General features: G+C 43.6%; 1 protein-coding gene across 6 annotated transcripts in view; it reads left to right on the top strand.

Moving 5' to 3' along the window:
• Nucleotides 1-26,264, top strand: part of ripor3 (RIPOR family member 3) — a 227,936-nt gene that overhangs the window by 121,570 nt on the left and 80,102 nt on the right. For all 6 annotated transcript variants that reach the window (XM_070896021.1, XM_070896019.1, XM_070896020.1 and 3 more), the window contains exons 5-9: nucleotides 3,983-4,006; nucleotides 5,005-5,058; nucleotides 8,425-8,574; nucleotides 19,056-19,119; nucleotides 22,252-22,295. In XM_070896021.1, coding sequence (XP_070752122.1) covers nucleotides 3,983-4,006; nucleotides 5,005-5,058; nucleotides 8,425-8,574; nucleotides 19,056-19,119; nucleotides 22,252-22,295 — 336 coding nt within the window. The remainder of the gene's footprint in view (nucleotides 1-3,982; nucleotides 4,007-5,004; nucleotides 5,059-8,424; nucleotides 8,575-19,055; nucleotides 19,120-22,251; nucleotides 22,296-26,264) is intronic.

Genomic DNA, 26,264 nt, shown 5'->3' with positions numbered 1-26,264 from the left:
GAAGCTGGAACACTGAATAAATTTAAGACAGAAATAGACAATTTCTTGAGCGATAAGGGGATAAGGGGTTATGGGGAGTGGATGGGGAAGTGGAGTTGAGTCCATGATCAGATCAGCCATGATCTTATTGAATGGCGGAGCAGGCTTGAGGGGTCATATGGCCTACTCCTGTTCCTATTTCTTATGTTCTTATGTTTTTATAAAGCACTTACTATTTTATTCAAGAAATGTCACAGGAATTTAATTCACTGGTACTGTACAGAACTGGCATAATACTTCTTTGCATGCTATTTTAAACAATTACCTATAGGTTAATAAATGTATTAAAATATCCCACAAATATTTTAATGCAAATATATTAACCAATGCACGACCAAAGGATTATTATTATCCATAAAATTATTAATCTTGTGACAAATTTGCTTATATTAATGTAGAGAGAGAAAACACTATTATAATTTCGTAAACCTATTTCCAGTCCACGGATGACAAATATTATGAATGTCATCCATTGTCTTCAAGCTCCACCACAAACTCCGTACTCTCACCACTGACCCCATCCCCTTCATTGGCCACTGTTTCAGGCTGAATCAGATTGTTCACAACCTTGGAATTCTATATACCCTCTCCATTACCAAGGCAGTCTTTTCTCTGTAATAGACATAGAAACATAGAAAATAGGTGCAAGAGTACGCCAGTCGGCTCTTCGAGCCTGCACCGCCTTTCAATAAGATCATGGCTGATCATTCCCTCAGTGCCCCTTTCCTGCTTTCTCTCCATACCTCTTGATTCTCCTTAGCCGTAAGGGCCATATCTAACTCCCTCTTGAATATATCCAATGAACTGGCATCAACAACTCTCTGCGGCAGGGAATTCCACAGGTTAACAACTCTCTGAGTGAAGAAGTTTCTCCTCATCTCAGTGCTAAATGGCCTACCCCTTATCCTAAGACTATGTCCCCTGGTTCTGGACTTCCCCAACATCGGGAACATTCTTCCTGCATCTAACCTGTCCCGTCCCGTCAGAATCTTATACGTTTCTATGAGATCCCCTCTCATCCTTCTAAACTCCAGTGAATAAAGGCCCAGTTGATCCAGTCTCTCCTCATATGATAGTCCAGCCATCCCTGGAATTAGTCTGGTGAACCTTCGCTGCACTCCCTCAATAGCAAGAACATCCTTCCTCAGATTAGGAGACCAAAACTGAACACAATATTCCAGGTGAGGTCTCACTAAGGCCCTGTACAACTGCAGTAAGACCTCCCTGCTCCTATACTCAAATCCCCTTGCTATGAAGGCCAACATACCATTTGTCTTCTTCACTGCCTGTTGTACCTGCGTGCCAACCTTCAATGACTGATGAACCATGACATCCAGGTCTCGTTGCACCTCCCCTTTTCCTAATCCGCCACCATTCAGATGATATTCTGCCTTCGTGTTTTTGCCCCCAAAATGGAGAACCTCACATTTATCCACATTATACTGCATCTGCCATGCATTTGCCCACTCACCTAACCTGTCCAAGTCACCCTGCAGCCTCTTAGCGTCCCCCTCACAGCTCACATCGCCACCCAGTTTAGTGTCATCTGCAAACTTGGAGATATTACACTCAATTCCTTCATCCAAATCATTGATGTATATTGTAAAGAGCTGGGGTCCCAGCACTGAGCCCTGCGGCACTCCACTAGTCATTGCCTGCCATTCTGAAAAGAACCCGTTTATCCCGACTCTCTGCTTCCTGTCTGCCAACCAGTTCTCTATCCACGTCAGTACATTACCCCCAATACCATACGCTTTGACTTTGCACGCCAATCTTTTGTGTGGGATCTTGTCAAAAGCCTTTTGAAAGTCCAAATATACCACATCCACTGGTTCTCCCTTGTCCACTCTACTAGTTACATCCTCAAAAAATTCCAGAAGATTCATCAAGCATGATTTCCCTTTCATAAATCCATGATGACTTGGATCGATTCTGTCACTGCTTTCCAAATGCACTGCTATTTCATCCTTAATGATTGATTCCAACATTTTCCCCACTACTGATGTCAGGCTAACCAGTCTATAATTACCGTTTCTCTCTCCCTCCTTTTTTAAAAAGTGGTGTTACATTAGCTACCCTCCAGTCCATAGGAACTGATCCAGAGTCGATAGACTGTTGGGAAAATGATCACCAATGCATCCGCTATTTCTAGGGCCATTTCCTTAAGTACTCTGGGATGCAGACTATCAGGCCCCGGGGATTTATCAGCCTTCAATCCCATCAATTTCCCTAACACAATTTCCTGCCTAATAAGGATATCCTTCAGTTCCTCCTTCTCACTAGGTCCACTGTCCCCTAGTACATTTGGAAGGTTATTCGTGTCTTCCTTCGTGAAGACAGAACCGAAGTATTTGTTCAATTGGTCTGCCATTTCTTTGTTCCCCATTATAAATTCACCTGAATCTGACTGCAAGGGACCTATGTTTGTCTTCACAAATCTTTTTCTCTTCACATATTTATAGAAGCTTTTGCAGTCAGTTTTTATGTTCTCTGCAAGCTTCCTCTCGTAATCTATTTCCCCCCTCTTAATTAAACCCTTAGACCTCCTCTGTTGAATTCTAAATTTCTCCCAGTCCTCAGGTTTGTTACTTTTTCTCGCCAATTTATATGCCTCTTCCTTGGTTCTAACACTATCCTTAATTTCCCTTGTTAGCCACAGTTGAGCCACCTTCCCCGTTTTATTTTTACTCCAGACAGGGATGTACATTTGCTGAAGTTCATCCATGTGATCTTTAAATGTTTGCCATTGCTTATCCACCGTCAACCCTTTAAGTATCCTTTGCCAGTCTATTCTAGCCAATTCACACCTCATACCATCGAAGTTACCTTTCCTTAAGTTCAGGATCCTAGTTTCTGAATTAACTGTGTCACTCTCCATCTTAATAATATTGCCCAACTCTGCCATTATCTCAGCCTATATGCTGTTGAAACTATCAATGCCTTTGTAACCTCCTGATTCAATTACCCAATGCTCTTCTCCATAAAATTCAACTCATCCAAAACTCTGCTGCCTAAATCTTATCCTGTACCAAGTCCCGCTTGCCCATCACCCCTTCCTCATTGACCTGCATCAGCGCATAGTCCCCCAATGCCTCAAATTTGACATTTTTGTTCTCATCTTTAAATCCCTCCCCTCTCCCTGGGCCCAAGTTTCGGGCCGCGCCTAGAACGGCACAGCCCCGACCTGGACGCCTGTTTGTCGCGCCACAAAGTGCGCCTAAAAAAAACTTCCAGATTCTCCTGCTCCCTGCAGGTCCTCTGGCCCTCGGCGCGGCGCAGCACAAGCTGTAGGGGGCAGGGCTAGGTCTCTGTGCTGAAAACAGTGCCGGGACCTCTGCACATGCGCGCTACAGTGGGCGCGCAGTAGCTCCAGGCGCCCAAAACTGTGTGGGAGGGGCCCGAAGGCGTGCATAAGGCTCCTCCCACGCCCAGCTCCTGCTTCCTCCTGACCCGACTCGACTCCCGCTCCCCGCTCCCAGACTGGACCGGACCCACGCTCCCCCCCCCCCCACCCGACCTGACCCCCCCCCTTCTCCTCCCCCCCCTCTCCTTCCCCCCTTCTCCTTCCCCCCCCTTCTCCTCCCCCCCCTCTCCTTTCCCCCCCTCCTTCCCTCCCCTCTCACATTAAGGGGACTATTTCAATGCAAGATGCTGAGGTGGTGCTGTTGAGCTTTTGTAATTTAGCAACTGAGGTTATAAACCACTTGAACGTAATAACTGCACATTGCATCAGTCAGAATGCATTTTGGGGGAGGGGGTCGGAAAGGGCTGTAATAAATCACTCCAGTTCGTTGTGCTTGTGACTTATAGGTCTGAAACACTTCGGAAGAAAAGCCAGTAATGCACTGTCACAAGTGTGCTTGTTTTTTGATATGAATGATAATGCTGTTTTTTTTAATTTAAAAAACAGAATACTAATGCATTTGCCTTATTATTATTCCAGGCTTTTTTATATGATCTAGATAAGGTAAGCCTATATTTCATATATATGGAGAGGGATTTTTAACTTGCACCCGAAATGGGCGAGAAGCTGGGGGAGTGGCCACTCAATCTGCCTGAAGCTGTTGTCGTGAAGCCTACACTATTCCTAGGTTCTCAGTGTCAGCTGTGGCTCAGTGGGTAGCACCCTTGGCTCAGAGTCAGAAAGTTGTGTGATCAGGGACATTGAGTACAAATATCTAGGCTTCTAGTCCAGTCCTGAGGGAGTACTGCACTGTTGGAGGTGCCATCTTTCAGATGAGATGTTAAACTGAGGCCCTGTCTGCTGGATGTAAAAGATCCTATGATACTATTTTGAAGAAGTGCAGGGGAGTTATCCCTGGTGTCCTGGTCAATATTTATCCCTCAATCAACATCACTAAAAAACAGATTATCTGGCCATAATCACATTGCTGTTTGTGAGAGCTTGTTGTGCGGAAATTGGCTGCTGCATTTTCTACATTATAACAACAATTCAAAAGTACCTCTGTAAAACGTGTTGGGACGTCCGCTGGTCATGAAAGGCGCTATATAATGCAAGTCTTTCTTTTTCTCATTTAAATGGAAGCTTACAAGCTGCGGGCACCAAATGGGAGGGATAAATATTGGCCAGAACACCAGGGATAACTTCCCTACTTTTCTTCGAAATAGTGCCATGGGATTTAAGTTCACCTGAGAGGGCCGATGGGGCCTTCGTTTAACGCCTCATCCAAAAAACGTCACCTCTGACAGTGCAGCACTCCCTCAGCACTGCACTGGACTGTCAGCCTAGATTTATGTGCTTAAGTTCCTGGAGTGGGACTTGAAACCCACAACCTTCTGACTCAGAGGGGAGTGTGCTACCCACTGAGCCACAGCTGACACTGTCTAACGTCTTAGTGGTGATTTTTGAGGGCAGCACTGTAACATGAAAATCAGGAGACTGTGTAGAATGTAATCGCCATTAATTACTTGTTTTGATCACTCATAAATACAATCCTTTTTCAGCAAATTAGGACCACTGAGAGATACATCAGGAAACTGGAGTTTCACAGCAGCAGGGTAAGTATTTACAGCTCACTAAGAACGGAATCATTGTTTGTTTTTTCCAATTAAAAGAGGGAAATTCAAGTGGCTTCAGATGGATAATAAAAGCAGCTGTCTTGGGTAATGCATTTGGCTTTCTCTTAACTGCTGTTTCACATAAGTTTTTCAGTGTGTTGAGGCAATAGGTTCAACTTAATAAATTATAAAGTCACTCGAGTTCAGTGAATTAGGTGCAGATTTTTGAAATGCGAGAATGAAATAAAACTTCTGTTGTACAAGCACTTGGAGAGCAGTCGCAAACTGAAGTTTTTAAGTTCAATATGCTGTTTTTTTAACATCAACCCTTGTAATCTTTACTGTGATGGCCACATGTTAAAATCTGTGATATTTTTTACTAGCCTGTTTGAAAACGCTGCACCACACCACATTGAAATGTTTTGCTGGGCTGATTTTCTGTAATGTCCAGGAACAGCCTGTTCTGTCACAATATTACCATGGCAGCAAGTGACCTTTTGTAATGGAGTTTTCATATTATTAAAGTCAAATCTATCATAGTATAGAGGCTAAGTGCTACAATATTGACCTCGTGCCTCTGCAAGCTGTGCCTAATTCAGTCCCAAATTTTCTCAGTGGTTATGTATGACTGTTCCAGAACAGATCTTTCTTACTGGGCTGTTCATAGTACTGAGCTTGAGCCAAAATTTCCCCCACATGGTGACAATGCCCCTTTTACGACAAAGACATGATTGACTCTTCATGCCCTCTGAACTGGCCTAGCAAGCCAGTCTGTTGTAATAATAATCACTAGAATGTGGCCCAGCCTTCTCAGGGGAGCTAGAGAAGGGCAATAAATTCAGCACCATCCAGAGGACAAGTAGAAAAAAATATTATCTTGTATGTCAATAAATAGTTAAGTTTAACAGTCTCCAGTGTCAACTGGTTTTTGATCTCCAGGAACAATTATCATGATTTATTTTCTGCAAAGAATATTTCTATATACATATATATAGTATATAAAACAGAATTTTAATGCTTTTGCTCGCAGTTAGATACTCGATGGCTACATTTTCACCTGTGGGTGTAATATCATTTTTATATTCTGCTGCTGTCCAAATATATTTGCCACCTTCAGCAGTCTTTCTTTCCAAATAACTTTACTCATTGTTATTCAGTCGGACAAGAAATTACAGGGTTCCTTAGGTTAGAAAAATACTATTTGTGGATACCTAAATTGAGGAACTTATACAGGGAGACATTCTTCACACTAGTTGGCAGGGTCAGACTCTTTCTACATCATACAGCTCAGATGGGGAGTGAGATAGAGAGATGTAGTTGAATGGCATGTTGGAATGGTGCCTATACTTGCAGGAGGTGAGGGATCAGCGATCAGCCAAAGATCCCTTGCTCTGCTTTTCAAATGTTCCACAGGCTTGTTATTAGGGTTGTCAGATCATAGAATCTTATAGACATTCGGCCCATCATGCCTGTGCCAGCACTCACACTCCTCCACTTTTTCCCCATAGCACTGCAAATCTATCCTTTTCAAGTATATATCCAATTCCCTTTTGAAAGTTACCATTGAATCTGCATCCACTATATGTTCAGGCAGTGAGTTCCAAATCATAACAACTCACTGCAACTCACTGCATAAAAATCAATTCTCCTTATCTCACCTTTTACGAATTACCTTAAATCTGTGTCCTCTGGTTAACCACCCTTCTGTCAGTGGAAACAGTTTAAGAACATAAGAACATAAGAAATAGGAGCAGGAGTAGGCCATTTGGCCCCTCGAGCCTGCTCCGCCATTTAATAAGATCATGGCTGATCTGATCATGGACTCAGCTCCACTTCCCCGCCCGCTCCCCACAACCCTTTATTCCCTTAATGCTCAAAAATCTGTCTATCTCCGCCTTAAATATATTCAACGACCCAGCCTCCACAGCTCTCTGGGGCAGAGAATTCTATAGATTTACAACCCTCTGAGAGAAGAAATTCCTCCTCATCTCAGTTTTAAATGGGCAGCCACTTATTCTAAGACTATGTCCTCTAGTTTTAGTTTCCGCTATGAGTCAAAATATCCTCTCTGTATCCACCTTGTCGAGCCCCCTCATTATCTTATATGTATCGATAAGATCACTTCTCATTCTTCTGAACCCCAATGTGTATAGGCCCAACCTACTCAACCTATCTTCATAAGTCAACCCCTTCATCTCCGGAATCAACCTAGTGAACCTTCTCTGAACAGCCTCCAATGCAAGTATATCCTTCCTTAAATTTGGAGACCAAATACGTACGCATTGTGTGGCCTCACCAATACCCTATAACAGTTGTAGCAGGACTTCTCTGCTTTTATTCTCTATCCCCCTTGCAATAAAGGTCAACATTCCATTTGCCTTCCTGATTACTTCTGTACCTGCATACTAACTTTTTGTGTTTCATGCACAAGGACCCCCAAATCCCTCTGTACTGCAGCACTTTGCAATTTTTCTCCATTTAAATTATAATTTGCTTTTCTATTTGTTTCTGGCAAAGTGGATAACCTCACCTTTTCCCACATTACACTCCATCTGCCAAATTTTTGCCCACTCACTTAGCCTGTCTATAGCCCTTTGCAAATTGTTTGTGTCCTCCTCACAATTTGCTTTCCCACCCATCTTTGTATCATCAGCAAACTTGGCTACATTACACTCGGTCCCTTCATCCTAGTCATTAATATAGATTGTAAATAGTTGAGGACCCAGCACCGATCCCTACAGCACCCCACTAGTCACTGTTTGCCAACCGGAAAATGACCTATTTATCCCGACTCTCTGTTTTCTGTTAGTTAGCCAATCCTCTATCCATGCTAATATATTAGCCCAACCCCGTTTCTCCTTACTTGCTCTGGCAAAACCCTTTCTAATTTTCAACACCTCCATTAATTCTCTATTTAACCTTCTCTGCTCTAAGAAGAACAATCCAAGCTTCTCTAGTCTCTTCACCAGAGAGGGGATGAGGAGAATTTTTTTTTACATAGCGAGTTTTTATGATCTGGAATGCACTGCCTTAAAGGGGGTGAAAGCAGATTCAATGGTAACTTTCAAAAGAGCATTAGATATATACTTGAAAAGGAAACATTTGCAGGGCTATGGGCAAGGAACAGCGGATTGGGACTAATTGAATAGCTATTTCAAATAGCCAGCACAAGCACAATAGCCTGAATGGCCTCCTTCTGTGCTGTATGATTCAATAATTCTATATTTTTACATATTGTAAAATGGAGAAATGATTTATGGTTTTTAGAAATGTAAATGCTTTGGAAGAAACTCTTTATAGAGTTTCACTTAAAGGAACTGGTATTTCAATTCTTTAATCTTACTGTTGTAATCAACTGTCATCCAGATAGAAGAACTATACGAGTCCTACTTCATCCAATGGCGGCTACGCAATGGGGCAAGCAATATGAAGCGAGCTTACTCAGTGTCTCCTTCTAGCAAAGGATCACGGGAAACACTGATAGAGGTTAACAGGAACTACAGGGAATGTACAGAGGTATTCCATCTGTGTACTTTTTAACAATTATTTCTCTTTTTAATTGGCAGCTCTGAACCTGGTAAAAATAGATTCCAATTCATCGATTTATTTAGCAGGTTATAACTATGTTAAACTTTGGACAAATAAATTAATCTTTTCTCCTTTTCCAACAAAGTTTTTTCTAATTCTGCATATGAAAATTTTTTAAATAAGATTTTTAGGAAAGACAGAGAAAGTGCTACAAAACCTTAAGTGGCTCAATTGTTAGTTTGTTACTTTAAAAGAAAGAAAGAAGAAAGAAAGACTTGCATTTATATAGCGCCTTTCACGACCACCGGACGCCTCAAAACGCTTTACAGCTTTTGGAGTGTAGTCGCTGTTGTAATGTGGGAAGTACAAATGTCAAAGTTCTGACTTGTACAATTAGATTATTCACATCCTGGGCCACTTCTGTGGCTTAACTCTAAGATAACTGCTCAAGTATTTCATTGGCTCAAATACAAAAGTTAATAGAACCAGTTAGAATTGTAATAAATGTCACCTTTATTTTTAAACAATAAAAGTGGTTTTCTGAAGGCAATGTCAATAATCATTATCTCTTTACTTCACAACAAATAGGAGAGTTTTACCATCGTAAATACAAACTGTGTGAATGGGGCTGAGGAGGAGAGCAATAGAGAGACTTTTAAGGAGACCTATGTAGGATGGGAGAGGAATAATAAAGGCAAAGTGGTTTTGGGAAAGAATATCAGAGACCAGGAGCGTAGAGGCTGAAGGAACAGCACCCCGAGTGCAATGGAGGAAGAGGAAGATGAGTGGTAATCCAGAGTCAGAGGAACAGAAGCATAATGCAGGGACATAGGGTTGGAGAAGATTGCTGTTACAAGATGAAATGAGACTATGGACTGATTTGGAAATTGAGCTGAGGGCCTTGAAACTGAAACTGAGGGGCAGGGAGCCAGTAACATAGATAGGGGTGTTGAGAGTTTGGGACATTTTGCAGCAGAGGAATTAGGCTACAGTGTTTTGAATTAATTGGAGTTGGTGAAGGAGGGGAGGAGAGCATTCAAGAAGTTAATCCTACAGGATGATGAAGACATGGATTAAGGTTTCAGTAGTAGGAGAAGGGGAAAGAGATACGATGCATGGAGGCAGTGTTGCTTGTACTCGTCCATAAATTCCTCCGACTTTGCCCCACCCTACCTCAAACTCCTCTAGTCCTACAACCTGTCCCAAAGTTGTTCTTGCTCTTTAGCCAGTTTCTCATTCACTCCCAGGGTTTACCCTAAATTCCAATAGCTTTAAGTTTAATTATAACCTTTGTGGAACTTTATCAAAAGTCTTTTGGAAGTCAAGTCACATCATGCCATAAGATGTATAATAATCCAATTAGGTTGTCACTTCTTCAAAAGAAGTCAATGAGCTTGGTCAGGTTCTAAATCCATGCTGACTGAGCTTAATGTGGTTGTTGTTGTACAGGTGACCTTCACATTTACTCCTGATAATTGACTCCATTATTTTACATGGAATGGGAGAAAAACTAATGAGTTTGTAGTTGCCTGCGTCTGTTTTGTCGCCCTTTTTCTGAACCTTAAACCACCCAAATGGGTAAAAAATTGGGTATTTACAAATTAACCTCAAGTGACTCAAGTCAGGTGACATCTGGTTCTGAATGTGGTGATCCTGGAGAAAAAAAACCCTAAATATTAATTGAAATAACTTAAGTCGCTCAATATAAAAATATAGTTCTGTTAATTGGAATGCTATTGAAAATATTTTTCACACTAAGTGCCAGCAAGGAATATTTACAAGGTATAAGTTAGGTGGTTTTTAAAACATTATTTCCACGAGTTAAAGGTTCTGTACAGAATTGATATTCTCTCTGTAGTTTGGGAGCTGTAGGACTATGGTTTCCATGGCTACCAAGAACTGAAAACAATGTCATAAAATTAATTATTTTTGTAAGAGTTGGTTATTGGAGTGAGACTGAGTTTTCAAAGCGTGGTAATTGCTATAAAATGTTATTGGTTCAGAGAGGAACTTTTACCTTAAATATAATCCATTGGTAACCAAAGTTAAAGATCATGTAAACAATCCTCAGCAACGTTACATAACTATTTATCTGGGCTGTGAATAATTCTAATGGTATCTCTCTGTTAGTCTGCTGATGCCTTTCAAACCCTGAAGGAAACTTGGCTGAGGGGTGATGACATCTTACCCTTAAATGAAGCCTTGCCTCCCGGCTATACCTTCCACCACTTGCCCCGCCCAGACTGCCGTGGTAGTGGTGTAGCTCTCATCACCAAATCACACTTTGACTGTCCCCTACTCCTCCGGCACTTTCTCCTCCTTTGAGCATCTCACCTTATTTCATCCCTCTCACCTCTCATTCAAAATTCTCGTTCTTTACCATCCACCTAAGTACCTTAAAAATGTTATTACTGAGATATCTTCACGGCTTTCCTCTCTCAGACTCTGCACCAAGCGACTTCCCATTCTCGGTGATTTCAACCTCCATCTCAATTCATCATACTCTCTCTCCTCTGAGCTCATTAGCCTCCTATCCTCCCTTAATCTCTCCCTCCTTGTACACTCCCCAACCAATATTCACAGCCACCCCCTCGACCTTGCTATCTCTCGTGGCCTCGCTACTCCTATCGTGCCAATCACAGATAAGGCCATCTCTGACCACTTCCTCATATCGCTCTCCACCCACATTCACCCTCCCCCCCACCAACCCTATTCTCTTATGTGTCCGCCCCTGCTGGAAAAAACTCTCTCCCAACTCTCTAACAACTGCAGTTATGAAATCCCAACTGTCCAGTCTTTGGCCCTCCATTCACCATGGCATTTCTGCAGCTACCGATCTGCTCAATCACACCTTCACCATTACCTTTGATGCCCAGTCCCTATTAAAACAATTACTAACTCTCACTCTGGTCATTCCCCCTGGTACAGCTCTCTTCGCTCCCTTAAGTCCTAGGGACGCAGATTTGAACAGATATGGTGGACAACTGGTTTAGCCATTCACCGCCAGATCTGGCTGGACCACATAAAGCATTATCTCTCGTCTGCCAAAATCGCTCACTGTTCCAGACTGGAATGAAAAGATAAATCCCAGCTTCTATCGTCCACTGCTAACTGTCTTCTGGAACCCCTCTCCTGTCTCCTCCAGCTACACCTTCAACAATGTGCGAGGAGCTCATGGACTTCTTTGACCATCTATTTAGCTGCCTCTGCAATTTCCCTTCCTTCCCCTAACCCACCAGGCCAAACTTTCTCTAAGGTTGCCCCCTTCCCTAGCCCTGAAATTACATCTGTCTCCAGTTACTCTATGATCTCCCCTCATGACCTCTCTGCGCTCACCTTGTCCACGAGACCCACTTCCTGCTCCATAGATCCTATTCCCACCAAATTGCTGGCCGCCCAACTTCCTTTTCTGGCTCCCATTTTAGCTGACATTGTTAACGGTTCTCTGACCTCAGGTACTGTACTCCTCTCCCTTAAATCTGCCGTCATTACCCTTCCCCTCAAAAAAACAACCTTTGACCCCTCCATGTTGTTGGCTCCCAAATCCATGCCCATCTTTCCCCCAACTCCAACCAGGTTTCCGCCTCTTCCACAATATCGAAACGGCTCTCAACCAAGTCACAAATTACATCCTTTGTGAATGTGACAAAGGTAAACTATCCCTCCTCGTGCTTCTTGGCTTGTCTGCAGCCTTTGACACGGTTGGTCACTTCATCCTTCTCCACCATCATCCAGCTGGGTGGAACTGCACTCACCTGGTTCCATTCTTATCTATCTAATTGTAGCCAGAGAATCACATGCAACGGCTTCTCTTCCCATCCCCACATCATTACCTCTGGTGTCTCCCAAGGATCTATCGTTGGCCCCCTCCTATTTCTCATCTACGTTGCTCCTTGGCGACATCATCCGAAAACACAGCATCAGTTTCCACATGTATGCTGGTGACACCCAGCTCTACCTCACCACCACTTCCCTCGACCCCTCCACCGTCTCTAAATTGTCAGAGTGCTTGTCCGACATCCAATTCGGAATAAGCAGAAATTTTCTCCAATTAAATAGTGGGAAAGACAAAGCTAATGTTTCCGTTCCCTCGCCACTGACTCCATCCCTCTCTCTAACATCTGTCTGAGGCGGAACCACAATGTTCTCAACCTTGGTGTCATATTTGACCCTGAAATGAGCTTCCGACTACATATCCACAGCATAACTAAGGCCGCTTATTTCCACCTCTGTAATATCGGCCGGCTCCGCCCTTGCCTCAGCTCATCCACTGCTGAAACCATCATCCTTGTTGTCATGTATGTATATTCTGTTTGTAGCCACCAGATGGCGTCATTGCTGGAGGCCACTGAGCAGCACGCACATAGTGCTGCTCAGCTATAAAAGGCCAGCCATTTTGAGAGTCACGCACTTTGGGCTTAAATAACGCAGAGCCAAGGTTGTACCTTGCTTAGTTAAACAGTACTCAATTTGAACCTTTATTGCATACATAACATTTGGCGACGAGAATACAAGAACCTTTGTTTGCAAAATGAGCACGATTGGATTTTTAGAGCGATTTGTGGAGGGAGAAGATTGGGCAGACTTTGAGAGCCGTTTGAACCAGTACTTCGTGGCCAACAAAATGAAGGGGGTCGACGATGCAGATCGGCACCGGGCCGTGTTCCTCACTGTGTGCAGTTCAAAGATCTACGGTCTGATAAAGAATCTACTCATGCCTAGTGAATCAACAGAGAAAACGTACGAGGAGTTATGTACATTGGTATGGGAGCACATCAAGCCAGACGATGGCATCATCATCTCAAGATACAGGTTTTATACACACATTCGATCGGAGGGCCAGAGCGCGGTGGAATTTGTTGCCGACCTGAGACGTCTAGTGGGACTGTGCAAGTTCAGGACGGTGTTGGCAGATATTCTGCGGGACTGCTTTGTTATCGGTATCAACCACGAGGTGATCCTGGCGTTGGAGGAGTTGGATTTAAAAACGACCATCCAGATCGCTCAATCATGTATGACGGCGGACAGGAGTCTAAAGCCAATAGCGGTGAAGAACCGAACCTCGGCAAGTACTGTAAATGCGATTGATTCGGCGTTCTGCAGAGCAGCACATGGCAGGGTCTATCCGGCTGCGTTCGCGAAACCTGTGGCTGCCCAAAGTCCGCCAGTAGGAATGTATCTGAATTCTCCGTGTTGGCATTGTGGGGGAAATCATCAGCACAAGCAGTGCCGATTTAAGCAATATAGTTGCAAAGGCTGTCTGAGAGTGGGGCATTTCCAGCGCAAATGTCCACAGATGAGCAAGCAATCTGCAACACACCACATGGAGGATGAGAGTCAGACTAGTGCGGATCTGGATACATAATCCAAGATGCCAGAGGAGGAAGTGTAAGGAATGTACCCCTTCATAACTAAGAGAAAACCAATTTTGATTAATGTGAAGTTTAATGGGATAACTGTATCGATGGAACTGGACACGGGGGCGAGTCAATCGATCATGACGAGAGGGCATTTAATAAGCTGTGGGATACTAAGACTGTGAGGCCCAGGTTGAGCCCTGTTAATGCCAAGCTGCGCACGTATACCAAAGAACTGATAAAGGTGATTGGCAGTGCACAAATTAACATGTCATATAACAGTGCGGTTCACGTGTTACTGCTGTGGATTGTTCCAGGCAATGGCCCAACGCTGCTCAGCAGGAGCTGATTGGAGAAAATCAGATGCGACTGGAATGACAAAGGCGTTGTCATTGGAGGAAGGTACATGTGCCCAAATATTATTCAACTTCCCCTCGCTGTTCGAACCGGGTATAGGCAACTTCACGGGAGCCAAGGTGCAGATCCACGTAGACTCGGGTGCAAGACACGTCCATCATAAAGCTCAGCAGTGCCGTTTATGATGAGGGGAAGGTCAAAATTGAACTGGACAGACTCCAGCATGAAGGGATCATATCACTGGTCGACTTTAATAAATAGGCCAACCCCATTGTTCCTGTGCTGAAAAGTGGTGGCACAGTCAGAATCTGTGGAGACTACAAGGTTACCATCAACAGGGTTTCGAAACAAGATCAATACCCATTACCGAAGGCTGATGACTTGTTTGCGACGCTAGCCGGAGAGAAGTCGTTTACAAAACTGGACTTGAGTCGGCCTATATGACACAGGAGTTAGTCGAGACGTCAAAGAGACTTACGTGCATTAACATGCACAAAGGGCTGTTTATTTACCACAGGTGCCCTTTCGGAATTCGCTCGGCTGCAGCAATATTCGAGTGGAATATGGAAAGTCTACTGAAGTCCACTCCCAGAACTGTTGTGTTCCAAGATGACATCCTGATCACCGGTCGTGACTCCAAGGAACATCTGAACAACTTGGAAGAAGTTCTACTGTGTTTAGATAGAGCGGGACCTTGACTGAAACGCTTGAAGTGCATCTTCATGGCACCGGAGGTCGAATTCCTCGGGAGGAAAATCGCTGCTGATGGCATCAGACCTACTGACATGAAAACCAAGGCCATCAAGAATGCACCCAAGCCGCAGAATGTGATGGAGCTGCGTTCGTTCCTGGGTCTACTCAACTACTTTGGTAACTTCCTACCTAAATTGAGCATCTTACTAGAACCACTGCAAATGCTATTGAGAAAAGGCAACAACTGGGTGTGGGGCACATCGCAAGACAGAGCTTTTGAGAAAGCGCGCTCGAACAAGCTGCTGGAACATTATGACCCATGAAAATGTTTAGCATCGTCATATGGAATTAGTTGCGTACTCCAACAAGCCAATTAATCAGGGAAACTTCAACTTGTCGCGTAGGCATCCAAAAGTTTGTCTAAAGCAGAAAGAGCCTACAGCATGGTAGAAAAAGAAACTTTAGCGTGTGTATATGGTGTTAAAAAGATTAATCAATACCTGTTCGGTCTGAGGTTCGAATTAGAGACAGATCACAAGCCGCTCATTTCATTGTTTTCCGAGAGCAAAGGTATTAATACCAATGCTTCATCCCGCATCCAAAGGTGGGCGCTGACATTATCTGCCTACGATTATGTCATTCGCCACAGACCTGGCATGGAGAATTGATGCTTTGAGCCGATTGCCATTGCCCACACCGAAGGTGGAAACGCCACAACCGGCAGATCTAATGTTAATCATGGATGCTTTTGAGAGTGAAGGAACTCCTGTCATGGCTCAACAAGTTAAGACCTGGACCAGCCAGGACCCGATTGTATCGGTGGTAAAGGGTTGCATCCTCAAAGGGGATTTATCTGCCATACCTAAGCAAATGTGCGAGGAGGTCAAACCATACATTTCTCGCAAGGACGAACTATCTATTCAAGCAGATTGCATATTGTGGGGAAATCACGTTGTAATGCCCAAGAAAGGGAGAGAGAAGTTCGTGCATGAGTTACACAGCACACATCCTGGTATAATGATGATGAAGGCCATCACCAGGTCCCATGTATGGTGGCCAGGAATTGATTCTGAGCTGGAAGCATGCATGCATCAGTGCAACACCTGCATGCAGCTCAGCAAAGCACCAGTGGAATTGCTGCTGAGTCTGTGGTCATGGCCATCCAAATCTTGGTCCAGGATCCATGTAGAGTTTGCAGGTCCCTTCCTGAGCAAGATGTTTTTAGTGGTGGTGGACACTTATTCGAAGTGGATAGAATGCATAATCATGTCATCCAGCACATCCATGGCAACCATAGAGAATCTCAATGTCATGTTCGCCTGGTCTGCCTGACAGTGGTGAGCGACAATGGGTCGTGCTTCACCAGTCAGCAGTTTGAGGAGTTTGTGAAACTCAATGGCATAAAACATGTAAGGTCAGCACCATTCAAGCCTGCGTCCAACATGCAAGCTGAATGCGCATTACAAATTATTAAGCAAAGCATGAGGAGAGTAACCCAAGGATCACTGCAGACCCGCTTGTCCTGTATACTGCTGAGTTACAGGACAAGACCCCACACACTCACAGGGGTGTCACCTGCTGAACTCATGATGAACAGAGGTCTTACGACCAAGTTATCTCTGGTACACCTAGATTTAAATAATCATGTTGAATACAGAAGGGTACCAAGGATCAACAAGGGTACCATGATCGCACAACTGTATCACGCAAGATTTCTGTTAATGATCCTGTATATGTGTTGAACTATGGTCAGGGTCCCAAATGGATCACTGGTATGGTCATGGCCAAGGAGGGCAACAGAGTATTCATTATTAAGCTCAAGAATGGGCAAACTTGCAGGAAACACATGGATCAGACAAAGCTGAGGCACACAGACGAGCCAGAACAGTCGGGCGAAGAAACCATCGACGACCAACCAACCTACCAGCAGTCTTCAGAGGATTCACGGGTCATCAGTGAACCCGGAATTTCCATCATGGACCTGTTCAATAAAAATAGACTTGCAATTCCTGACATGGCCACTGCCACCCCCAACAAGTCAGTCATCCAGCCATCAGCCACAACAGACTCTGTACACTCACCCAAGGCTGGAATCGAACTGAGGTGGTCAACCCGGGAATGCAAAGCACCGGACCATCTCAACCTGTGAAAGACTGTGTGATAAGATCTCAGAGGGGGGTATTGTCATGTATGTACATTCTGTTTGTAGCCACCAGATGGCGTCATTGTTGGAGGCCACTGAGCCTTTGAGCCTAAATAAAGCAGAGCCAAGGTTGTACCTTGCTTAGTTAAACAGTACTCAGTTTGAACCTTTATTGCATACATAACACTTGTTACCTCTAGACTTGACTATTACAACGCACTCCTGGCTGGCCTCCCACATTCTACCCTACATAAGCTTGAGGTCATCAAAACTCGGCTGCTCGTTTTCTAACTTGCACCAAGTCCTGTTCACCCATCACCCCTGTGCTCGCTGACCTACATTGACTCCAGGTTAAGCAATACCCCGATTTCAAAATTCTCAGCCTTGTTTTCAAATCCCTCCATGGCCTTTCCCCTCCCGATCTCTCTAATCTCCTTCAGCCCCACAACCTCTTGAGATATCTGCATTCCTCTAATTGTGCCCACTTAAGCAATCCTGATTATAATTGCTCATCAATTGGTGGCCGTGCCTTCTGTTGACTCAGCCCTAAACTCTGGAACTCCCTGCCTAAACCTCTCCACCTCTCTACCTCTCTTTCCTCCTTTAAGGCGCTCTTTAAAATCTACCTCTTTGACCAAGCTTTTGGTCATCTCCCCTAATTGCTGCTTATGTGGCTCGGTGTCAAATTTTTTGTCTTCTAATACTCCTGTGAAGCACCTTGGGACATTTTACTACATTAAAGGCACTATATAAATACAAGTTGTTGTTGTTCAAAAGCATTGCACTAAGCAGGAAACAAATATGACCCAGCTGTTCACCACAACTTGCTGGTTTCCTAAGGCCTGTAGCGGGTAGGTCCGAAGGCCTCCTCGTAGGACTGCTCCTGGGCACGGCCAAGGGTGCCATCAGCCAGTCCAGGCAGCGGGCGGTCGAGGGGGTCGTTCAACCTGACTGCCTGCCTCTCTTCCGCTCTTACATCCGGTCCAGGGTGTCCTTGGAGATGGAGCACGCGGTGTCCACCGGTACGCTCGCGGCCTTCCGCGAGAGGTGGGCACTGGAAGGACTGGAGTGCATCATCACGCCCGGCAACCAAATTTTAATTTGATTTTACGTTTTAAAGTTTAATTTGTTTTAATTGCCGGTGCTTTTAGTGTCCCCCTTCCCTTTTATAGGGGGCACTGGGGAAAAATTGTGATTTTAATGCCCAAAAAAAAAACCAAAAAAAAGAAAAACACAAAAAAAAAGGAAAAAAAGGGCCTTGTAAATGTCTGGTGTGTCACCCAGTTCGGGTGGCACGGTTTAATGTTTTGTTTTACAGATAAACTCTAAAAGAGTTTCCTAAGGCCTGTTCACTATAACACACAAAGTTCCAACAATTAGTTTTTACTTTGCACTGAAATATTCCTTCCTGCTTAAATAAATCTACTATAAAGTAACCCACCTGAGCAGGAGTGTTTGTATTTAAATGCACACAAGATAGCACACCAGAGACTTCCTGTGTGGGCCCCTGGATGAAATATCCATTTCTGCACAACCAATGGCAATTGTTTTGCCAAAACATATGATTTTAATATCTGTTCTGTTGAGGAATGTGATACTTTACTAGGTAGGAATTAATGTACTTACTGCAAAAAAAATAGCTTATTAATGAATGGAGCTGCAACTGAAGTGTTATTCTCAGAGAACACAGCACTGAATGCATTTCAAAAATATTGTTATGGCCACTTTCCATATCGGAGTTGCTTTCTGTGAATGGCATAAAACAACAAGTGGAAAGTAACTGTCTGATCTATAAAAGTTATAACTCTTACTTTGTAGTAATGTTTAATATTGCAAATTCGGAAATGATAGATTTTAATAACAGCATCATTATAGTGATTTGTTTACCAATAATCATTTCATTGTCTTCCTTCCTGCAGGATATGTGTGTGTTAGAGAGATCATTGGAGATTCTCCTTGGGGAATTTCACATCAGAATGAAAGGTAACTTTTATATTACTCAAACAAAATATTATTTGAATAATAAGTAAGATTTGCATTTTTTTATTCAAGATAGGGGAACAGAATATGAATCTATCTATAAATATAATTTTTATGTCCACTGGGTGGGCTGTGTGTGTTGTGGTAGCCATTTTCTTTTTATGTCGCCAGGACAATAGAAAAAGCAGCACCTGGCAAAATCCCCCCTTTTTGTTGCAATTTTTGTTTTGCAAAAAGAAAATGTTCTATGTCAGCAGTAATACTGAACAAAAAAAAGGGGAAAATGTTAAGTGTCATTGGCTTGCCATTTCTTGACTGACTGATGATGTGTATTGATCCTTAGCTACAACTCTACTGTCAGAAATTGGAGATAAAGCAGAACATGGCCTGCAGGCAGAAAATCATGAATCCCCAGCTAGTATAACATCGGGAAAAAACAGCTCCAGTATTGATTGCTGTCGCATGTCTTTTGAGGCCACCCAAAAAACAATGTGGTAAACGGTCCCTCAATCTGGTTACTAGCGTCAGCTCAGGGATCTTGGGTAAACAGAGATCAATGATTTGGATAGAATCCCCTCCCCCACTGAAAAAACAGATGTGGTCAGAGAACAATGGTCCGGAATTTACTTGGAGTTTCCTCTGGCTTCCCACAGTTTCCTGTATTTCTGACATGTAAGAGGTAGACCCCACCCCCACCCACACCCCCACGCTCTCTGCAAGGTAAATGGTGTAAGTGCACAGTCCCAGGAGTGAAACTGGGGCAGGATCTCCCTACACCAGGAGAACCTGCTTCCCCAACAGAACCAGAATCCACAGTAGGACTGAAGGCTGATACGCTGAATATGAGGAGGTATATTGGTCTCCAGATAGGTGGAAATGGGCATCGCTGGGGGAGGGGTGGTCTTGACCAGCAATTAGCTTTTTCACACCAAGGTGATTGGGGGCGGGGAGGGTACATGTGATCTGGGGGAGCTGGGCAACTAACTCCTAAAGAAGCCAAGCACCAGATGTTTTGGCTGCATTTGGCAGCCAGGCACCAATGATGTGATGGACTGGCATGTGGCACCATGCCCCTGGAAATTACATGCCCTCCTGCTGATCCATCAAACTCTGGCAGGGCCAGTGTTGGAGGGCACAGGGCCTGGTCCTGGTGTAAGCGCTGAGATCATGGCCCACATCTTTACAGGGCCACTATATTATCTGACAAACCCTTTCTCAATATTTCTCGACTTTGTCTTTCCACATCCCACTCCAGAGTGTCAGCAACCCTTACTTCTTATTAAAACCCACTGTCCTGGGATATATTAAACCACCATAGCTATATCTTCATCTGCCATGGGATGGGAGTGGAGTTTGATCCAGGTCAGTACATTTCTGACTGTGGTTGCAAGGAATTTCCATCTGATTGAGTCCCACAGCTCCGTTCCCTTTGGTGGGATTTCAACAGTGCGTCCTCAAATCTGATTCCAATGCTTTTTTTGTTATTTGAATAAATGTTTAGGCTTTGTCTGCCCCATGGTTTTGCACCAGTGGTTAGTCTGCACAATTGAACAAACATCTTTGATATAAAGTTATACATGTAATTTTTTGTTCTCCCAATGAACTTAAAGCACAATAATGGATCCCTGTTCACAGCTACTGCATTCCCTCTTGACACAAATGCATTTATAACCCATCTCCAATAAGAAATGTGAAAAAGCAAGAAAATTACATGTTACCCTGGGCATATTTTACCCTCCATTCCCTCTCTCCAAAAGTTAAGGTATGGATCTACAGGCATTAGGTCTTCTCCCGTACCTCGCCCAATTGGATGTACCTCATGCATCACCCTATACAGTCAATTGTGGGGTGCATCACAGCTAAGTCAATCCCGTCGTCACTTGACTTTCCCACACATGCACACGTAAAGCAGGGACTCACTGGATAGCAATGAGGTGTAAAAATTCTGCCCAATTTTCCCCTTCCGAACCCATGGGTACTGAGGCCAAGTGTAGTGGCCTAATCCACAACTTGAGCTGAGCTGTGTTAACTCAGAACTGACATTTTGTACTTTAATAAAATTCACAGTATTGTTTGGTGGGAAGGGTGACTAAACAGTTTTTCAAATTAATGAATTTTTTTTAGGTACTAAAGTTAACTTTGTTAATGTAAGCTTTGGCACTGAGCTAGCACTCTTACCTCCAAATCAGAAGGTCCTGGGTACTGTCTTTGGATGAGACTATAACAAGGCCCTGTCTGACCCCTCAGGGAGACATAAAGGATCTCATTCGAACAAGTGCAGGGGAGTTCTTCTGATGTCCTGGCCAATATTTATCCCCCAACCAACGCCACTAAAACAGATTATCTGGTCACGCATCTCATTGCTGTTTATGGGACCTTGCTGTGCATAAGTTGGCTGCCACATTTCCCTACATTGCAATAGTGACTACACCCGGAAATCGGTGCGGTCCCGGCCTGCAAGACCATCAGCAGGCGGGGGCCATCAGAGGGAGAAGCGTGCGGCAGCATACCACTGGAGGAGGGCAACGGCTGCGAAGCCAGGGCGCTGATTGCACTGCGGGCAGGCACAGCAGGAGGGGCGAAGAAGCTGCAAGAGTTTGTAGATGGAAGTGACCGGGGCCCAGAAGGGGCGAGGGCCCAGGGGCAGCACGAGCCAGTCCACGCTGTGATTTGTGTGCGCGCTTGGTCCGTGCAGCAGAACTAGTCTCCAGTCGTCTTGGGTAATCCTTGCCACTGGACCAAGACCTAGCTCTGTCAAGCCCGTGTGGTGGCTGGAGTGCAACGCCCATCACACGTTAAAAAAAATCCAAGCACAGGCATCTTCCCACCCTCCAAGATGTAATTCGGGATCTGGAATATTGGGTCCTTCATTGAAACACCTGTGAACTGATACCTTTTTGGCGTGGAAGCAAGTCATCCTCACTTTGAGGGACTGCCTATGATGCTGATGACACTTTAGAAGTATTTCATTGGCTGTGAAACAGTTTTGGATGTCCAGATGACGTGAAAGGCACTATAGACATGCAAGTCTGACTTTCTTTCTTTAATTTTGGTAGTAAATTGTGACACACAAATCCAGCACAAATGTGGTTGGAACTGACTTTTACTAATCACCTTTTCTTTGCAAATTTCTAGGTTTGATTGGTTTTGCTCGATTATGTCCAGGAGATCAATATGAGGTGAGTTTTGATTCCAGCATACATCCATTATTTTTCCATGATTTACCCTTTCCCACAATTGCACCAATAACTTATTTTTACTAAGATAGCAACAGTTGAAAGTAAAATGCTTGTAATACAAATTTACGGTCAGAAGCCTTTTCTAGAGTTGGAATTTGGGATGTGACTCTGACAAGCTGAAGTTATTTTTAACCGTAGGCAATGGAGTTTCTTTCTATGGCCTTTATTTTAGCTTAAAGACCTGGGGCCGAAATTGCCCTCCGCCCCAAATCGATGGGGCAGGGAATAGAGGGAAATTGCCCTCTTTTCTTTTCAAAAATCATCAGGGCGGTGTTTGGGCCGGAAGAGTGGAGGAAGTGAGTTGGGAGCGGGATGGAAGGCAGGCAGTGTCATCAGCGTCACACTGAGCATGTCTGCGCAACGGAACGTGCCGCATCGCACTGACGCTTAGCAACGTCACTACCCTTCAATTAAAGGGGAGGGTCACTGCGAGGCCTACTTAGTGCCACTGGGCCACCAAGGAAAACTTCGGCCGGGCCAGTGGCCACCATTGTCGGGCCGACTGCAGAATCGGCCGACAATTAAAATAAAATGGCAGCTGTAGCGGTGCACCCTCCGTTTTAAAGGCAGACACGCCGCCCAGCCATTGGCAGCCTCCTACCATGCGAAGTTGTCGGGGCACCGACAATCAATCGACAGTTTGAGGGCAATGTCGCTGGGACTAGGTGCTGCGCGCTCTAATGACGTCATTATCACCATTCACACAGGAGCGGGGTGGATACCTTCTCCACCTCAAAAAATCACGAGGGCAATGTCCTGATTGTCAGAAAGTCCGCCCCGAGACGGTAACTGCTCTTTAAAAAAAGGGGCAATCTCGGCTCCCTTCTTCTAAGAAAGATACCACCCTCAAAATGACTTCTGCAACTGAATGTTGGGAGAATCTTAAAATGCTTGATTTTCAAATTCTCATCCTTGTTTTCAAATCTCTGTAATCTGCTCCAGCCCTACAACCCTCCAAGATACCTGCACTCCTTGAATTCTGGCCTCTTGAGCATCACTGATTTTAATCGCTCAACCATTAGTGGTCAAGCCTTCAGCTGCCAAGGCCCCAAGCTCTGGAATTTCCTCCCTAAACTTTTCCACCTCTCTACCTCCTTCTTCCTTGAAGACGATCCTTCAAACCTACCTCTTTCATCTGTTCTAATATCTCCTATGTGGCTCGGTGTCAAATTTTGTTTGCTAACGCTCCTGTGAAGCACCTTGGGACATTTTACTACTTTTAAAGGCGCTATATAATACAAATTGTTGTTGTTGTTGTTGAATAACTTTTATTCTTTCAGCTCTGTATGAAGTGCATAAAAAGAGAGTTGATTACTAACCAGCATATGTGTCTTGGAAAATCAGCACACCCAGGTTCTAGAAATAATTAACATGGATCACTGGACTATTAATTGATGACATAATAGAATCAGGATTGCCCGAACACTGGCAGCACAGGTGCCTGTTGGCCTGCTTTTGTATATGTGCTGTGGAACTTGCTTTTCATTGTTTGAATAAAGTGCCTTTGTTTTGCAGACTGACTTTTCAAGTTGATAATTGATTTCAAAGGGTGTTTTCAGTTTTAGGTTTTGGATGGATTGAACACTTTTGATGTACTAATTAGTGGTGCTTTTTACCGAGCTGAAACCCACGAGGAGGCAAGGCTCAACTCTGTAAATCTGTGAGAACCTATAACCAATTCAGGTTCTTGCAGTTAGTCCACTTCTAAAAAGTGTTTTTCTATTCTTTGTTTAAAAGATTTCAAGACAATGTTATTCTAAATCATTCAACTAACATAGTTAACCCTTTCATAAACTGCTTCAAAGCTGATGTGTTTTTGGATTGGCTTCAACAAACCACTTTGCTACTTTCTTCTGTAAGCGACTATCTTTGAATAAACCTGTTTGGTAGTTCAGTCAGTTATGAAAGCCATGATTGAAATCTTACCTGTAATGCGGTGACAATAAATCGGCCTATTGTTTACCTAGGGCACACTATCCCAGCGTGTTTTGACAACAAGCTCTCAGTTCAGTTCAACAAGAGCATGAGCTTGCCTATGGACATTGCTTTTTTATGTTGTAAATTAGGGGGAAAATGCAGAACCCTAAATCATAACTGGGACATTATGCAAAATGTTTCTTAAACTAAAACTAAAAGAACTATAACTGTTACTAAGTAGTTGCATTTTTAATTAAAAAAAAGATGCAGTCTTTTTAAAGATAAGGGCAGTTCATCACAGATACTCATTTGCAATCTTACTAAAATAAGGAAAATAGTAATAGACTTCAAGAGGACACAGGACAGGCAGGTGGAATGGGCAGACACATGGCAGATGAAATTCAATGCAGAAAAGTATGAGATGAGCTGAATGGTACAATTTTAAAAGGGGTTGCAAGAACAGAGAGACCTGGGGTTGTTTAAAGGTGGTAGGACAGGTTAACAAAGTAGTTAATAAAACATGTGGGATCCTGGATTTTTAAACAGAGGCATAGAGTACAAAAGCCAGGAAGTTATGCTAAACCTATATAAAACACGACTTCGGCCCCAGCTGGAGTATTATGTCCAATTCTGGGCACCACACTTTGGGAAGGACGTGAAGGCTTTGCAGAGGATACAGAAGAGATTCACTAGAATGGTTCCAGGGATGAGGGATTACAGTTACGTGGATAGATTGGAGAAGCTGGGGTTGTTCTTCTTAAGAGCAGAGAAGATTGAGAGGAAATTTGATAGAGGTGTTTAAAATCATGAAGAGTTTAGATAGAGTATTTAATGGCTGTAGGTCGATAACCAGAGGGCACAGATTTAAAATGATTGGTAAAAGAACCAGAGGCAGCATGAGGAAAGACTTTACCCACAGTGAGTGGTTAGGATTTGGAATCCAATATCTGATAGGGTGGTGGATACAGATTCAATAGTAGCTTTCAAAAGGTAATTGGATAAATACTTGAAAAAATTGCAGGGATATGGGGAAAGAACGGGGGAGTGGGACTAACTGGATTGGTCTTTGAAAGCTTGCGCAGATCTGATGGGCCAAATGGCTTCCTTCTAAACTGTACTATTCTATGATTATTTAATAGACTCAAACTGAATCTTACATAAATTATAACATATGTTTTATGCTTTGGTTAGATTTCCAGTACACAACCCGTACAAATCTGAAAAAGTCTGTAGATAATTACCATCTAAAATGATTTTAACCATATATTCTCTCATATTTTATTTTATTTTCTCCCCGTCTTGTTATGTCTCCTTACACGATATGCTGTTCCACAGTTGTTGAGTTAGGGCAAGTGACCTCCAAACTTTATCCAATTATCTTCTCGAGCTGCGATGAGGAAATACATGGAAAGAGCAAGGTGATTTCCTTTTACCTTCCCTATGGGAATCCCTAGTCTCAGCTTTGCTCTTCTCCTGACAAGAAGGCTGTTACCATGCTTTGTGGAGAATCATAGGTGTCTATCACGCCACAGTGCATCCACTGGCCACCATCCTGACTAAATTTACAGCATCCGGTAACATCCTGACAATAAATCCATTGTGCACAAATATAAATTTTGTCTATTACATTTCTGTTTTGGATTCTTTATCATAGACTCATGGAATCATAGAAATTTACAGCACAGCAGGAGGCCATTCGGCCATCATGCTGGCTCTTTGACAAAGCAGCTATGCTTAATCCCACCCCCACCTTTTGTCCGTAACCCTGTTAGATCCTCATCCTTAAGTTCCTCTCCAACTCCCTTTTAAAATGATTTATGGAATCAGCTTCCACCACCTTTTCAGGTAGAACGTTTCAGATCTCTTGAGTGAAAAAATGTCTCCTCATCTCCCCTCTAGATCTTTTGCCAATGATTTTAAATCTATGACATCTGGTTATTGACCCACTCGCCAGAGAAAATAGTATTTCTCTATGTATTGTATCAAAACCTC

Source organism: Pristiophorus japonicus, chromosome 12 (assembly GCF_044704955.1).
Source record: "Pristiophorus japonicus isolate sPriJap1 chromosome 12, sPriJap1.hap1, whole genome shotgun sequence".
Classification (NCBI taxonomy): Eukaryota; Metazoa; Chordata; class Chondrichthyes; family Pristiophoridae; genus Pristiophorus; species Pristiophorus japonicus.
Note: the sequence above shows the minus strand (reverse complement) of the source record. Positions and strands in the feature narration are given on the sequence as shown.